The sequence below is a fragment of the Borostomias antarcticus genome (genome assembly GCF_949987555.1).
Source record: "Borostomias antarcticus genome assembly, chromosome: 3".
NCBI lineage: Eukaryota > Metazoa > Chordata > Actinopteri > Stomiiformes > Stomiidae > Borostomias > Borostomias antarcticus.
The window spans coordinates 8,055,072-8,067,527 of record NC_140236.1 but is presented as its reverse complement, the minus strand read 5'-3'; the positions used below and the strand labels follow the sequence as shown (position 1 = coordinate 8,067,527).

General features: G+C 44.0%; 2 protein-coding genes across 3 annotated transcripts; both read left to right on the top strand.

The window, feature by feature from the left end:
• The first annotated feature begins 1,652 nt into the window (after window positions 1–1,652).
• mfsd5 (major facilitator superfamily domain containing 5) lies at window positions 1,653–4,787 on the top strand. 2 transcript variants are annotated; one of them, XM_084436260.1, is made up of 2 exons: window positions 1,653–1,664; window positions 2,466–4,787. In XM_084436260.1, exon 2 carries the CDS (start codon window positions 2,545–2,547, stop codon window positions 3,988–3,990), a length of 1,446 nt encoding a protein of 481 aa, XP_084292386.1. In that variant the 5' UTR covers window positions 1,653–1,664; window positions 2,466–2,544; the 3' UTR covers window positions 3,991–4,787. The 2 variants fall into 2 exon arrangements, with proteins under 2 accessions (XP_084292386.1, XP_084292385.1); XM_084436259.1 differs by lacking the exon at window positions 1,653–1,664 and adding an exon at window positions 1,666–1,782.
• Window positions 4,788–5,476: 689 nt separating this feature from the next.
• Window positions 5,477–11,764, top strand: LOC311330029 (protein lifeguard 2-like; the record flags this gene model as incomplete). Its single annotated transcript, XM_084461978.1, has 12 exons — window positions 5,477–5,491; window positions 8,850–8,940; window positions 9,085–9,188; window positions 9,583–9,647; window positions 9,985–10,038; window positions 10,179–10,229; window positions 10,350–10,389; window positions 10,510–10,547; window positions 11,022–11,109; window positions 11,249–11,344; window positions 11,478–11,531; window positions 11,615–11,764. The coding sequence occupies 12 exons, from the start codon at window positions 5,477–5,479 to the stop codon at window positions 11,762–11,764; spliced, it is 846 nt and encodes a 281-aa protein (XP_084318104.1).
• Between the last annotated feature and the right edge of the window lie 692 nt (window positions 11,765–12,456).

The following is a 12,456-nucleotide window of genomic DNA, read 5'->3' as shown; positions in this document are numbered from 1 at the left end:
ATATATATATATAAAATAAAAAATGCTTGGAGGCATGGCCAAGCCTGAGCGCAACTTGGGGTATTCTTCTATGACCTTACAGTATGGGTACCCAAACCCACAAAACATGATTGAAACTGACTGAATTTAACCTGGCAGACAGAATTTCCCCTTGTTGCTAGCTCATAGCTCATAGCGCAGAAGTTACATACTGCAACTTTTAGTTACACTTATATTCCATTATTGCCACAGTTGAGAAAGACAGACAATGTTCGCTTAACTAAGGGACCATTAGTTGTGACTGAATGTTTCTCAGTTTGTGCATAAGAGAAAGATACCCTGTATATAATACATAAACTTCACTCATCAAGAACATTTATCATCGTTCCATGTCATTCACTAAACAAACACCATCAGCATTAGTATTGGAATGAATTATAATCAATAGGAAACTTTTACCGTTCTGAATAAGATGAAAAACCTCCAAAGAAAGTATGCATAATACATTTCAGGGACATGCATCCTACTGAAAATTATTTCATAAAATGTTACATTCTGTATATTTCATAATTGAATCTCACCAGAACGGATGGAGACTCGATCTCAAAGCATGTTGGCTTTTTTTGTTATTCATTTCTTATGATTTATGTTGCTGTAAATATAGTGTTCCTCCAACGTCTCTGAATCAACAACCTGATTGATACTGTATGGGCGGACCAGACGTGTAAGATCAGAACCCAGAATGTATTTTAGTATCTGTACTGGGAGGTGATGGGTGGGGGTTATGCACATGGGGAAAATAGCAGAGGGCTCTGAGTACTGGGCAGATAGGAATTAATACGGTAATGTTTATAATTGTATGAATTTCTATGGCTGAAACTCTTTGGTGCCAGATGGTGTAACAAACAGTGTGTCTGTCTGTCAACCCTGAAATTACCAGCACTGCAGTCACTCCTAATGCACCACTTTTTTTTGTACTCCCAACGTTTGTCATACAAACGCAAGAGATATTTTTGGGCGAGGGATCTTATTTGATTGGTACAGATTTGCTCATTTCTAGTTTGATTATGGTTGATTGAGCACATCATCTTGTACATTTTGTAAATCTTCTCTCTTCCTTCCATAGAAGCAATATAAAAATGAAATTAGCAAACCTTATGTTGTGAGTCTTCTTTGGTCTCCATTGTTTCTCAAGTAGGCTATTTTAACACCATATAAGCTATTTGAATTGTACAAATGACAATCTTACATTACATAATTATGCAGCAATTAATTTAGAATAGCTACCTAATTAAATACACACACTTATGTAAGATATCTATGCATTCATCTGGTAAGCACATTTCAAGAACAAATGAATAATTCGCATGTTTACTTCGTAGTAAAATTCAAATTACAGGAAGGGGGGGGTCTTTATTCAGCCACAGTGACAGCGGCAACAAGTACAATTAGGCTATTCAATTGTAGCCCTATAAATAATAAAGATAGTAGGTAATTTATTTAGCATCATCTGCTTTGGTCTATTTTACTTGCCGCAAAGACTGAGCAGCAGCAGACACAGTAGCCTACTAGCCTAACAGTAAAAGCACTCTTTCGGGCTGAGTCAAGGCTGCCACCTTGCGGTAATCCTGCGGTAGTACATGGGACTCTACTGCTAAACATTATGGCACAACACGGAAATGATGGTAAGGATGATGTTTGTAAGCGAGCGAACTGTCTCATTTTATAGTCTGAATTGAATTGATAGGCTACAACAATTATTTGATTATGTGAAGTGACATGGCGAGAGTGTCAAAATATACGGTAAGGATAGGACTAGCAATTGTTTATAGATATTATTTAGCTAAAGTTAGCTCACTAATAGCTAGCTAACTGTTGAGATGATGGTAGCGTAGCTAACGTTAGCTAGCTAATTTACTGCAGGTATTGTTAGCCAGCAAGCTAACTGGTTAAGTCGCTTGCTGATAAATCTAACTATAAACTAGTATAATCTAAGTTACTCTAAAGCCAGTGTTTTATAACGCATTTATAACTGGTAGGCTATGCTATACATTCTGATAAATATGATTAGAGCGTGCTAGGACGCACATGCTAAGGAAGGTAACGTTTGAAAGGTTGACCTAGTCAACCAGGGTCCTAGGGTTATGTCTGGGGTTAGGGTTAGCTGTCACTGACAACCTGACTTTATTAGCCTAGCGAGCTGACAAAGAAGACCCGAATCTCCCTGGCAAATATAGCTTATCTCAGTCATTAGCTAACTTTATTAGGACGCACATGCTAAGGAAGGTAACGTTTGAAAGGTTGACCTAGTCAACCAGGGTCCTAGGGTTATGTCTGGGGTTAGGGTTAGCTGTCACTGACAACCTGACTTTATTAGCCTAGCGAGCTGACAAAGAAGACCCGAATCTCCCTGGCAAATATAGCTTATCTCAGTCATTAGCTAACTTTATTAGACTTGTAACAACGTCTTCTCTCTTTGTCCACAGCTTTTGACTGACCCGCTCAGGACAAGAAGACAAGTAAAGTAGGCCTAACTCTGAGACAGAAGGTTGAGTATATGACACCATGCTGGTGACGGCGTACCTGGCGGTAGTGCTCTTGCTGGCGCTGTGTGTTGGCTTGGAGCTCGCCGCGCGTCGCCTCACCCCTACCCAACCCGCCCCCATGGCTGTCGCCAACCCCGCTTTCCGGCGCTTCCAAACCCTGTTCTTAAGGGGTTACCTGCTAGCTCTGTGGGCAGACTGGCTGCAAGGCCCCTACCTCTACAAACTCTACCGCCATTATAGCTTCCTGGAGTCCCAGATAGCCATTCTGTATGTGTGTGGCCTGGCATCCTGTGTGCTCTTTGCTCCCGTGGCTGGCTGGCTACCCCAGGCCCTGGGCCGGAGGAAGACCTGCCTCCTCTTCTGCCTGGCGTACGCAGCCTGCTGCCTCACCAAGCTCTCCAGGGACTACTTTGTGTTGGCCCTCGGCCGCGTCCTGGGAGGCCTGTCCACCTCCCTGCTCGCCACCACCTTCGAGGCCTGGTACGTGCACAGGCACGTGGAGGCCCACGACTTCCCCAAGGAGTGGATCCCCAGCACCTTCGCCAAGGCCGCCATCTGGAACCACGGGCTGGCGGTGGCCGCCGGTCTGGTGGCTAACATGCTAGCCGAGTGGCTCCACCTGGGGCCCGTGGCCCCCTTCCTCCTGGCCGTCCCCTGCCTGGCTGCCTGTGGCTGGGTGGTCTTGACCGACTGGGGCCGGGAGGAGCTGGAGGGGGCTCTGGAGGGGGACAAACGGACACCCTTGCTGAGCCCCCCCAACGCCGCTCTGCCCCGGCTGTCGGCAGGAGCCCGGTTCTGGCGGAGCTGCCAGGACGGGCTCCGGTGCCTGCTGTCGGACAGGAGAGTGATGGTCCTGTGCGGCGTCCAGGCGCTGTTCGAGAGCGTCCTCTACATCTTCGTGTTCCTGTGGACCCCCGTGCTGGATCCCCACGGCCCCCCGCTGGGCATCGTCTTCTCCTGCCTGATGGCCGCCAGCATGGCCGGCTCCCTGCTGTACCGCCTGGCCACCTCCGCCCGCTACCGCCTCCAGCCCGGCCACCTGCTGTGCCTGTCCGTGCTGCTGGCCTTCTTCTCCTTCTTCATGCTGACCTTCTCCACCGCCCCGGGGCAGCCGCGGCCCCACGAGTCCCTGCTGGCCTTCCTGCTGCTAGAGCTGGCCTGCGGCCTCTACTTCCCCGCCGTCGGCTTCCTCCAGGGCCGGGTGATCCCCGAGGAGAAGCGGGCCGGGGTGCTGGCCTGGTTCCGGCTGCCGCTCCACTTGCTGGCCTGCCTGGGGCTGCTGGCCCTCCACGGGGAGGTGTCGGGGACCGGGGGCGGGGAGGCCGGCGGCGGGACCAGGCACATGTTCGGGGGCTGCGCCGCCATGATGCTGGCCGCCCTGCTGGCAGTGGTCAGCCTCTTCACCCTGGGCAGGAACGACACGGAGCTGAGGCTGGAGGGAGCCAGAGGAGAGGGAGAGATGTGAGGCGGAGAAGAAGAAGAAGAGGAGGAAGGGGGCTAGAAGGAAAACAGTTACTGCCTCGTTGACTAGAACTTTTTTGTGTGACTGAAAAAAACTTGGTGTGCCTCAGGAAGACACAACAAGCAGGTTTGCCAAATTCATTTGAAGTAAAAAATAATAATAATAATAATGCAGTCAAGCAGGAGTATCTTGCAGTGTGGCTCAAGTTTTCTGATATTTATTTTGATGATCTTATCAAGTCAAGAAATGATCTATTTTGAGCTGCATCATCTCTCTTGTACTTTCCCCCCCATGTACTACTTGACTGCTCCACTAGATGGTGACAGAGGTGTGCAGGATTTGTGTCCAAATCTCTGTTTTTTATCAACTGCGTTGTCTCATATCTGGAACTCAGTCCTTTTACAGCAGGGTAGATCAGTTGATAGATCAGTAACACTGAAGTTAATCACATTCACTGCACGATTATCAAATCAGCTTTGCTGTTACACAAGCCAATGTGCAATTTACATTTACAGTAATTATATTACACTCGATTGCATACTTAGTCATTTCCTAGTGTTGTGAGTTAAACCCGAGACGAATGGATCAGTTTGCAAAGCAAAAGGGGATGTATGGTTTATGGATCAATATATGAATGCTATTTGTGTTCTGTTAAAATCCTCTTGTGTGTTCCAGGTAGATTGTGAGGACATATTGATAAATGTGTGTCAAGCATAAGTTTTAGAGAGGCATAGATATTTATCCTGTCTCTGGTCATCCATTCATTCACTCTCATTCTTGACTGCCTGTTCAGCTGTGAATAAGTGTACATAATGAATAAATCATCTTTTAATACTAACATATCTAGTCTACGTTCTTTGAGTTGCATTAGTAATGTGGTTGGTAGGTAGATTGATGTAACAGTGTTGTTGCTTTTTAAGGTATATGCTGAAGAAGGATATGAGGAAATTAGTTGTGGAATTTTATGCAAAAGATGTGAAAAGATGTGAAGATGTGAAGATGCAAGACTGACTATTTTTATCTGTAGCTTGGGGGGTTATAATGCTTTGGGCAACTTGAACATTCTAGAACATTTACCCTCTGCAATCGTCCCTCGTTTTATCTGCAGCCTAAGAATTCCAGATCTCTCTGGTCACTGCCTCACAGTGTGATGCACTTGGCAAACATTTCTCGTCCCCCTTTTTACCCCGAAAGATTGGTACAGTCCAAACGTCCCTCTATGAGGCTCCGTCACCTGGACTTTGCTAGAATGTACCTTTTAGAGCGAGGGTGGGGTGTGTGAGAGTCAGAACTGCGTTGCTGTTGGGTTAGACCACTGCAGGGGGGGGTAATCCCAGCATCAGACAGAGGAGGCAGTGTTCCCAGGCTCAGTTCTCAACAGACAAGTGACTGTGAAAACTGGACCATTCAGACAAGAGACACTTCAGCCCCCTGACGCAGACATAAACAAACCAGCAGTCTCACCGCAGGCCACCAGACAGGCATCACCATGACCCAGGGAAAGGTAAGGAGGGCCTATTATCTCAGAACCTTTAGGTGTATTTATTATCATATAGGGAGGGATGTGGGGGGATCTCGGCTCTATTTTAGTGGGTTGCATCATGCCCAGGATGTTATGTAATGGTCAGAATGACCGTATCTGCCTGTAAAATCTATTGCTCAGTGGCATAGTGCTAGGGCTGTAGCTGCTATTGTTTTGGTTTCATCCTGTGTGAATAGATGACGTGTAATACAGTGCACAGTAGGATGTGACTGGGGGTGACTTCTACAATAGTTCAAATGTCCCATCAGTTTTGCCATGAATGTAATGTGTTCCAGGGCAGTATCACATGTATTCATTCATTCAACATCGTTGATACTGGTATTGCTCATTCATTGGTAATCAAGCTCTTTGTATAGATAAAACAAAGCTTTGTTGTAAATAGCCCATGTGTGATTTTGGTCATCAGAGAATATTCTAGATGCTCTACTCAACTATAGTTAAGGAGATGTGTGGAATAGTGTTCCATCCCATAGAGATATAGATTACATGTATTTCACCAATCTTTAGGGTCACCTGTATCATTCCTATCGCCCCAACCCCATTCTGTTCTTACCTTCAATCCAGTGACAGACTGACAAACAATGACCCATAGGTTGAGTGTAAGGATCCTTTGGGTTGATCCCTACTTAAAAATTACCATGAAGCAACTCAATGGTGTTTCCTTTTGCAGGAGCTTGACTGATTACTAAGTTAGACCAATATAATTATCTTTCAACAATCTTAGATCTACTTTCCACAGTCTCTTAAAATGTACATATTGTACACTACATTTTTCAACATTTATCTCATCATAGCCATATTTTATGCTTACCCATCCTCTCTGTCCGACATAACGATTCCTCTCAGGAATGCAGATGTATTTTAAACGTTTCTGTGCAATGGTAAAATATTTTTCATTTAATTTGAAACCTTTATTTGAACTCGTAGGTCACTGAGGTTTCCCTCATTTACAGTTAACATAAAAACAAAGACACAGATATCAACAAATACATTCAATAAATATGTTTTAGAAAAAAGTGCTGGGAGTTATGGTTTGCGTTCATTGGATTTCTTGCTGTGGTCTGTTCCCAAAGTTTGTACAGAAATGGGGAAAATGGATTTTAAAGTCGCACTGAAATGAAAAAAGCATTCTGTCCCATTTTGGTTCACATAATTGGTCATAGTGTTCACCTATTGAACGATGTATGCCAAAAAAATTGCAAAATTCTACTTTTGTTGTAATCTTATATCAAAGTATATAATTTCTTACTTCCTGGAAAACGGTAGGTGACGTGCAATGATGACAACAGGTACCTTAGATTTTAGTCCAATAATCTCACGACATCCACCCGTCAATCAACGCTATCCTTCTATCGAATCTGTCTAAAGTTCTTAAAACCCGAACACTTGTCAATGTTCCAATCAAATTCCTATAAACATATGTCCCACCCTCATAGCTTGTTTGCGTCGGAAATACGTCAAACTATGGAAGTTAGATGATCTCAAACGTCCGTTTCAGTGCGACTTTAAAGGTGCTCAGTTCGATTTCTCGTTTCTTTTTTCGGCCACTAGATGGGGCAGTGGTGCAGCGTATCAGATATAAACAAGTGGGCGTAGATAGTGAAAGCCAGCCCAATATTGATTCGTGTAGGTGATATTCTTTTGTCTGACTCTTTTTTTTAGCCGTAGACCGTGGTGTCTTTGCTCCCGGACTATAACTTCTCTATAACTTCTCTCAGCCATGTTCAGCTAACGTTAGCTATATAGGCCTATTCCCAACGGCCATGTCTCAAACGTCCATCAAGCTGACACTGCCCCTCTTTTATATAGGTGCCGTTCAGGGGGTGGGGCTCAGCGCCGTGCCGGCTTTGCTCATAATAAAAAGAAATTCAGCATTTGCTCCACAGGCACTACACAGTTGGCTATATTTTCTGTACAGATAGTTATGACTCCCCTGGACCTATTTATTGCATAATTTGCAATAATAATTGCAATAATTGCAGGATTTTATTTTTTTTAACAAAGGTGCAGTAAATCGAACAGAACACCTTTAATCTCAATGAGACTTTTTCTGGTTAAATAAAGGTTAAATAAAAAAATAAAAACAAAATACATAGAAATAAACAACAAAAAATTAAAACAGCTAACACACAGTCAGTGTTCGGAAATAGGCTACTTTTAAGTTCAGCAAATGATGGAAGAACCTCCAACGTCAGAGTAGGCCTCAGGCCTTATAGGCTGTGATGCGAGGCTTCAGGCCCTATCTACACGATCACGCGGGTTTTTGGATGTGCGTGTTGCTATGTTGCAGCCTCTGTACCATGATGCCATGAACCGAATGAGCCAGCGACAGCGCAGCATAGGCTATTTTTGCGTTTTCATGTGGACTGAGAATTTTTTAAGAATGAAGGAGGAAAAACCCCAGTTTCAAAAAATACCTGTACGTGTGGACAAGGCGTTGAAGGACATTCCACGTAGGAGCATCAAAGAAAAATAAAAGTTCTTCCAAGTTCAGTGCATGCTCGAGGAACCCTATAAAACGAATTTTCCGTTGGATCGAATTAAGTAGGCCTAAAGTAGGTTCTGACTTCCATTCTAACAATGAAGTGATGTAAGGAGGTACCCAAGGGCTTTTCAAAAATAAACAAATAGCCTACCATATGATAAAGCCTACCTACCTTATCATATGGCACAATGGTGAGTATCATATCTGTCACTCACCAGAAATAATAAATCAGAGGGCAGAGTGACCGAGAGGACCGAGTCCAATGGATCTAACTAGATCATCTTTTTAAAAGCAGGCAGTGGTCAACTGTATCAAAAGCTTTTGACAGATCTATAAAGACACAGGCACAGTGTTTCCTCTTATCTAGCCTACTTGTGAAATTATAATTGTAACCAATGAAATGTGTGATCATTAAGTGATTAGAAAGAAAAAAACTGGTTATTTATCAATGTCTAGAACTTTTGTCAAGCAAGGTAAGCTATAGCCTAGCCTAGAGATAGGACGATAGCTATCCAGATTATTCCTATCACCACCTTTGTGCAAATGTGGGGAGAGGAGAGGGCTGTGTGCGAGCGTGGGGCCGGTTTGGCCATATGGCAGAGGGGTAGAGGTGTTGTGACTCATTCACTGATACATTCTGGAAAAGCCTACGCAGTGTGTGTGTGCGTGTGTGTGTGTGTGTGTGTGTGTGTAGAGGGACACTTTTCTGCTCCCATCAAATGCAGCAATGGGAGAATCAAATCAAATTGAAACGATAATCAGTGCGGGCTCACAATGTGATATCAGTACATAGGTTTGTCTTGAGCCTGTTGTGATCCGGTTATTTGCTCCCAGCTGTCCTTAGGCGACAACAAGGTCAGCGATGGCTCCACGAGCGGCGGCGCGGTGTTACCGGAACCACCGTCCTACCAGGAGGCCATAGCAGGTGGGCCAGACGTCTCTCTTCTCTCCCGTCCTCCTATCATAACTCATCCCCAAGCGGCATGAGTACAATGAAAGAGAATCTCGGTTAATTAGGCTGAACTACAAAGAGGAGAAGATGACCTGTGTGTGCGTGCGTGTGTTGCAGGTAGCAGCAGTCCCTGCTACAGCGGCAGTTACCCCGGCGATGCAGAGATGCTAACCGAGTTCAGCTGGGATGACAAAAACATCAGGCGGATCTTCATCCGCAAGGTATCACTAGATCAAGATCAAGATTCCTTTTATTCGTCATATGTAGTGTACAGTGTACAGTCACAATGAAATGTTGCTTCCAGCTCCAAGATTATGCTGCAGATAAACTCTAATACTGAATTTCCAGATTACAAATTTACAAGTTACAAATTACAAAAATTACAAAATTACAAATTAACACAAATTACACAATAAGTACCCTTTCTATACAATACCTTCATAGAATGGACCCTGTAGATAGTGTGTTGTACTTTCAATCAAGGTGGTTTGACCCACACCTTCAAACAGTGCGCTGTTATCTACCTCTATCTGCAGAGATGAATGCTTAATTACACCTAGACTGCACAGAGTATAATTACATGGTCTTTGTTCACAGTTAGTTACCTCCTTTTAGGTGTATGCCATCTTGATGATCCAGCTTCTTGTCACTCTGGCCATCGTATCTCTCTTCACATTCTGGTGAGTGATGCATGGTAACGATTCACAATACTGACGTGGCACTGCACCATATCAATCATGCCTTCTCTCTTGTCAAGTAATAAATACACGATTTCTCCCATCAAAATAAATATGCAGTATGTCGACTGGAACGTTGCCTAATGAGCCGTGTCTTTCATGGAAAAATGATTCCTCATCCAAAGTATACCTCCTCCCATCCTCTTCTCTCTCCATCTATCACCCCCCCCTCCAAATGCTGGGCAAATGGTCACCTTCAAATTACCATATCATTACCATCAAATGTTAGACTAGCTGCTACAGTATGGCAGTTATTCACTGTAGTCTCTGCCCTCCATAGCGACCCAGTGAAGGAATACGTCCAATCCAACCCAGCATGGTACTGGGCATCTTAGTGAGTGGAAGCTTATTCTTGAGAATTCAGATCACTATCATTACACATCTGGAAATGTTTCTAACATACTGTATGTAATACAGTATGTAATACAACATGTCATAAAAAGCTGTTTGTTTTTTCCCCCTCCTTTCACCCAGCGCTGTGTTCTTTGTCACGTACCTGACCCTGTCCTGCTGCTCTGCGCCAAGGTGAGGTCAAGGTTATTACAGTAGGTCACCTCAATGTGAATTCTTATTGCCGGTCAACCATGATGATGCTTTTATATTTTATTTTATATTTATTCTACATGTCACCTATATTTCCCACAGGAGGCAGTTCCCATGGAATCTCATTCTGCTCGCCATCTTTGTGGGTATCCAATAATGTTTGATAATATATTTGATATATACAGTGCCGAATTGTATATTTTGTTTAATGTTATTATAGTCTTTCACTATCTACTAAATGTACAATCTCTCCATTCTGCAGACCATCTCCCTCTCCTATATGACAGGGATGTTGTCCAGGTACAGTCTTCTGTTGCATGGGGGTCTTTCAGGTTGTCTGTATCTCTTACCTGTCACTGTCCTTTCTGCATGCTGTCAGTATGGCCAACATCTCAGCTAGCAATCATTAGTAAAAATGTTCTAAGAATGCGAAAACATTAGCAGAATGTGTTGGGAATGTCCACCAATGTTGTGGGAACATTCCCTGCTTGCTGGGATGTTAGCTTTTATGTCTAGTGAACGAATTGGTAGTGGCTAGCTCCCATCAACGCAGACACTGGTCAAACCCTAAACTTAACCCTAACTTTAATCCTAAATGGCCTCTGCATTTATATGAACTAGCCTTAACCTTAATGAATCACGTTATGCATCGTTATGTCGTTACTGTATCGTGTGTCAGCTGCATGGATGTATGGTCAGCTGTCACAAGGGTTTGGGTGTTCTTTCAGGACATGTACACAGCACACGATGTCATCCATAGCTTTTCTATTTCAGTTTCTACAACACCAGGTCTGTGGTGCTTTGTCTGTGCATCACTGTGCTGGTCTGCCTGACTGTCACAGTCTTCAGCTTCCAAACTAAGGTGAAGAAATGATCCCTGGAGGCAGGATTCTGACATCCTAATGCATTGTCTTTATGGTCCTAGTTTGAAAAGGGCTCTAATTCTGATCTCATCTCCCTCTCTCCTCTCCTTCTTGTCTCCTCGTCTCCTACCGATTTAGTTTGACGTGACATCATGCCATGGTGTGCTGTTTGTCTTCTGCACGGTCATGTTCATCTCGGGACTGGTTCTGGCCTGCGTTCTGCCCTTTGGCTATGTAAGCACTATGCAACCATCCTAATCCAAATCGTTAAAAACGAATTTGAATCAATTACAGCATGTGAATCAGATCTAATCCAATGGGAATCGAACCCATGACCTAATTTGTTCCTGGATGTTTTGTGCCGTAGGTGCCCTGGGTGCATGCTATCTACGCTGCTTTGGGAGCCATACTCTTTACCATGGTACGTGTAAAACCAGTCATACCAGTCATAGACGCCGATCAGGACGTCAGAAACAGAAGTTTCACTGTTCTCCTCTGTTTCAGTTTCTGGCCTTCGACACCCAGCTACTGATGGGGAACAAGCGCTACACCATCAGTCCTGAAGAATACATCTTTGCCACTCTCAACATCTACCTGGATATCATCTACATCTTCTCCTTCTTCCTCCAACTGTTTGGAGCCGAACGGGACTAAGCACCCACCTCGAGGTCCTTCAACTCACTACCCAAAGGAACAAACATTTCACACCACCTCCCACGCTGTCTACAACTACTGATCCTTCCTTCTCTAGCATGATGTGGACCCATAGACCCTAATGTGCTTGTCTACTGAGCTGTTCCCAATATACAATAGGTATATTTATTACCCATAGGGTGTAGGACATAGACAACGGTAGATTAAAATGATAAATCACGTGGCTGCCAAGTCTCAGTCTGAACTCATCTGTCAGTGTTGGTGTTTGGATGTCACAGATGTTCTCCCTCGTGTCAGTTCTGTAGGAGGGCTTTGAATCTTGTCAGCAAAAATCCACAATCTAAGTATCTTTATGCCTACATGAAGCCCTCATCTGACTTTGGAGGCTAGATCAGTGAGTACAACACTACCGTAGTGTATGACGACAGCACATTGAGACTTTATTGATCCCCCAGTGGGAAATTGTTGATTGTTTATTAAGGTCTCAGCTCTAAGAAGATAAGCTATTGAGATCGAAGGTTCATAATTCTACTTTTTGTTGGTCATCTTGTTGACCTAGCGGTCAGTAAAATCAATCAAATGTCAAGAGGTGGGCATCATTGGATTCCAATCAGCCTACAGACTCGCTATTCTTGTTTTGAGCAGTTTGGAGTCAAATAGTGTCTTTATAAGCACTGAGAATATCCGCCACC

Excerpts from the sequence above, each read along its gene's own strand:
- mfsd5 (XM_084436260.1), top strand. The coding sequence starts at position 2,545 with ATGCTGGTGACGGCGTACCTGGCGGTAGTGCTCTTGCTGGCGCTGTGT.